Source organism: Cynara cardunculus, unplaced genomic scaffold (genome assembly GCF_001531365.2).
Source record: "Cynara cardunculus var. scolymus isolate 2C unplaced genomic scaffold, CcrdV1 Un_Scaffold_7475, whole genome shotgun sequence".
NCBI lineage: Eukaryota > Viridiplantae > Streptophyta > Magnoliopsida > Asterales > Asteraceae > Cynara > Cynara cardunculus.
In genome coordinates, this window is record NW_020203568.1 from 13,023 (window position 1) to 14,973 (window position 1,951).

The 1,951-nt window shown below is 34.1% G+C and overlaps 1 protein-coding gene across 1 annotated transcript in view; it reads right to left on the minus strand.

Annotated features, from left to right (window-relative positions):
- LOC112504946 ((E)-beta-farnesene synthase-like) overlaps positions 1-1,942 on the minus strand; it is a gene marked incomplete at its 5' end in the record, with an annotated part of 3,235 nt that extends 1,293 nt beyond the window's left edge. Inside the window, 2 exons of the mRNA XM_025108902.1 lie at positions 7-99; positions 1,445-1,942. Of these exons, the coding sequence (XP_024964670.1) occupies positions 7-99; positions 1,445-1,942 (591 nt within the window). The remainder of the gene's footprint in view (positions 1-6; positions 100-1,444) is intronic.
- Between the last annotated feature and the right edge of the window lie 9 nt (positions 1,943-1,951).

The window sequence follows — 1,951 nt, forward strand, 5'->3', positions numbered from 1 at the left end:
CAATATCCAGAAGTAGCCTTCAACCAATCTATCTCGAACATAAGGTAGCTTGGTAGATAGATCCAAATTCTTCCACCATCTAATTAAGTAGATACGTAAAACGTGAGATCATGGGAAGTATTTACAGCCTTGAGTAAAATGAAGTAGGTAAAAATGAGATAAACTAGTTAGCAACAAGTTTGATAGCAAACTCCTTAATCTCCAATGTTGAATAAGAATTACAAAAAGGAAAAAAAATACAAAAATGATTTAAATAATTTTAATTAATGAATTTACTTGAGACTGTGACTACTACTCATGTTTGCCTTCTTATTTCATTTTGACCAAAATTATTAGAGCATCCAGACTGCATATCCAAATGGAGAAAATAGATGAAATAGGAATTTTAAGTCCCAACACTACAATAAAATCGGGTTTATAGAATACTCTCAATTTTTAAGCGTTTTAATAGACGTCTTTATAAGACTTAGTTTATAAGACCAAAGAAATAAAACATCCTATCTAAAGGTGTTGTAATAAGTTTATATGACATTTTTTGACATCTTAATAATTTTTTTAGAGTACTTTTAATATAAAGCGTCCCGTTAACAACTTTATAGGACACTATTTGAAAAACAGTTCTATAAAAACAAACGTCTAATAAAAAATTGAGTTTATAGGACATTTTCTCAAAAGTGTTCTATAAGTTGCTAATGCGACACTTTGTATTAAAAATGTCCTAAAAAATTTGTTAAGACGCCCAAAAGCGTCATATAAACTTTTAGTACAACACCTTTAAATAGGACGCTTTATATTTTGGTCATATAAATTAAGTTCTATAAAGCGGACTATAGGCGCTTAGAGATTAGGGGTGCCTTAAAATCCCAATTTTGTTGTAGTGCAATAGCTTCCTTATATGGAGAAAGTAGGAGAGTGAAGGTTTTTTTTTTTCAAATATGGAGAACAGCCCAAAAATGTTTATTAAATTTTCATCTCCTTCTAAAGCCCACTTAGATCGCGATTTTTGATTGAGATCCGACGTTTCACGATTTTTCAAAATCATTAGTTCGAAAATCCATTCATCTCTCTTTTGACAATCAGCTATAGAAATTCTCCCCTCTTCAGCTTTAGAATCCCAATCAACCAAATCTTTAAAAATCTCATCCTTTCTTTTTGATTCATTGGCTAAAATTTTTTTTGACCATATTCTTAAGTCATTCTTTAGAGCTTTTACTTTTTCCTTAAAGATAAAATCAGCAACCCCATGGAAAAAGCTTGAAGACCAAGACGAAAGAACTGCACTTTTAAATTCATCGATATCCAACCAAGAGTCAAAGACTCTAAATGGTTTGGGCCCCATAATAAAGTTATTAACATTCAGAAGAATGGGGCAGTGATCAGAAATAGATCTATGTAAGACCTGAACGTAAGGGTCTTTCCAAATAGAGAAAAAGTTAGAAGTTACCAGAAAACGATCAAGCTTGCTCAGCTTGGAACCATCTTTGCTGAATCGGGTGAAGCGCCTACCACAAAAACTAATGTCAAGAAGCCCAGAAGAAGAAATAAAATTATTAAAATCCAAAGCCTCTTTAGAGTTGAAAATAGATCCCATTCTTTCTTCAGGATACCGAACTGCATTGAAATCCCCCAAAATTACCCAGATAACGTCTGGAGCACTTTGAATTACCRAGCTAAGATCCTCCCAGACTCTTGCCTTAAGCGATTGAGCCTGAGGATTATAGAYATTTATCAGACCCACTTTTTTGTCCACATTATGCCATGAACCAACCACCCCACAGAAGTGATCACCCTTGAAATCTGACTCTTTACCAAAAATACTTACATCCCAGGATAAAAGAATGCCCCCGGAACGACCAGTAGCGCTCACAAAGACATAGTCACAGCTCCTGCATCCCCAAATTGACGCAAACCAAGCATTAGAAAACCCATCACATTTCGTCTCCTGTAAACC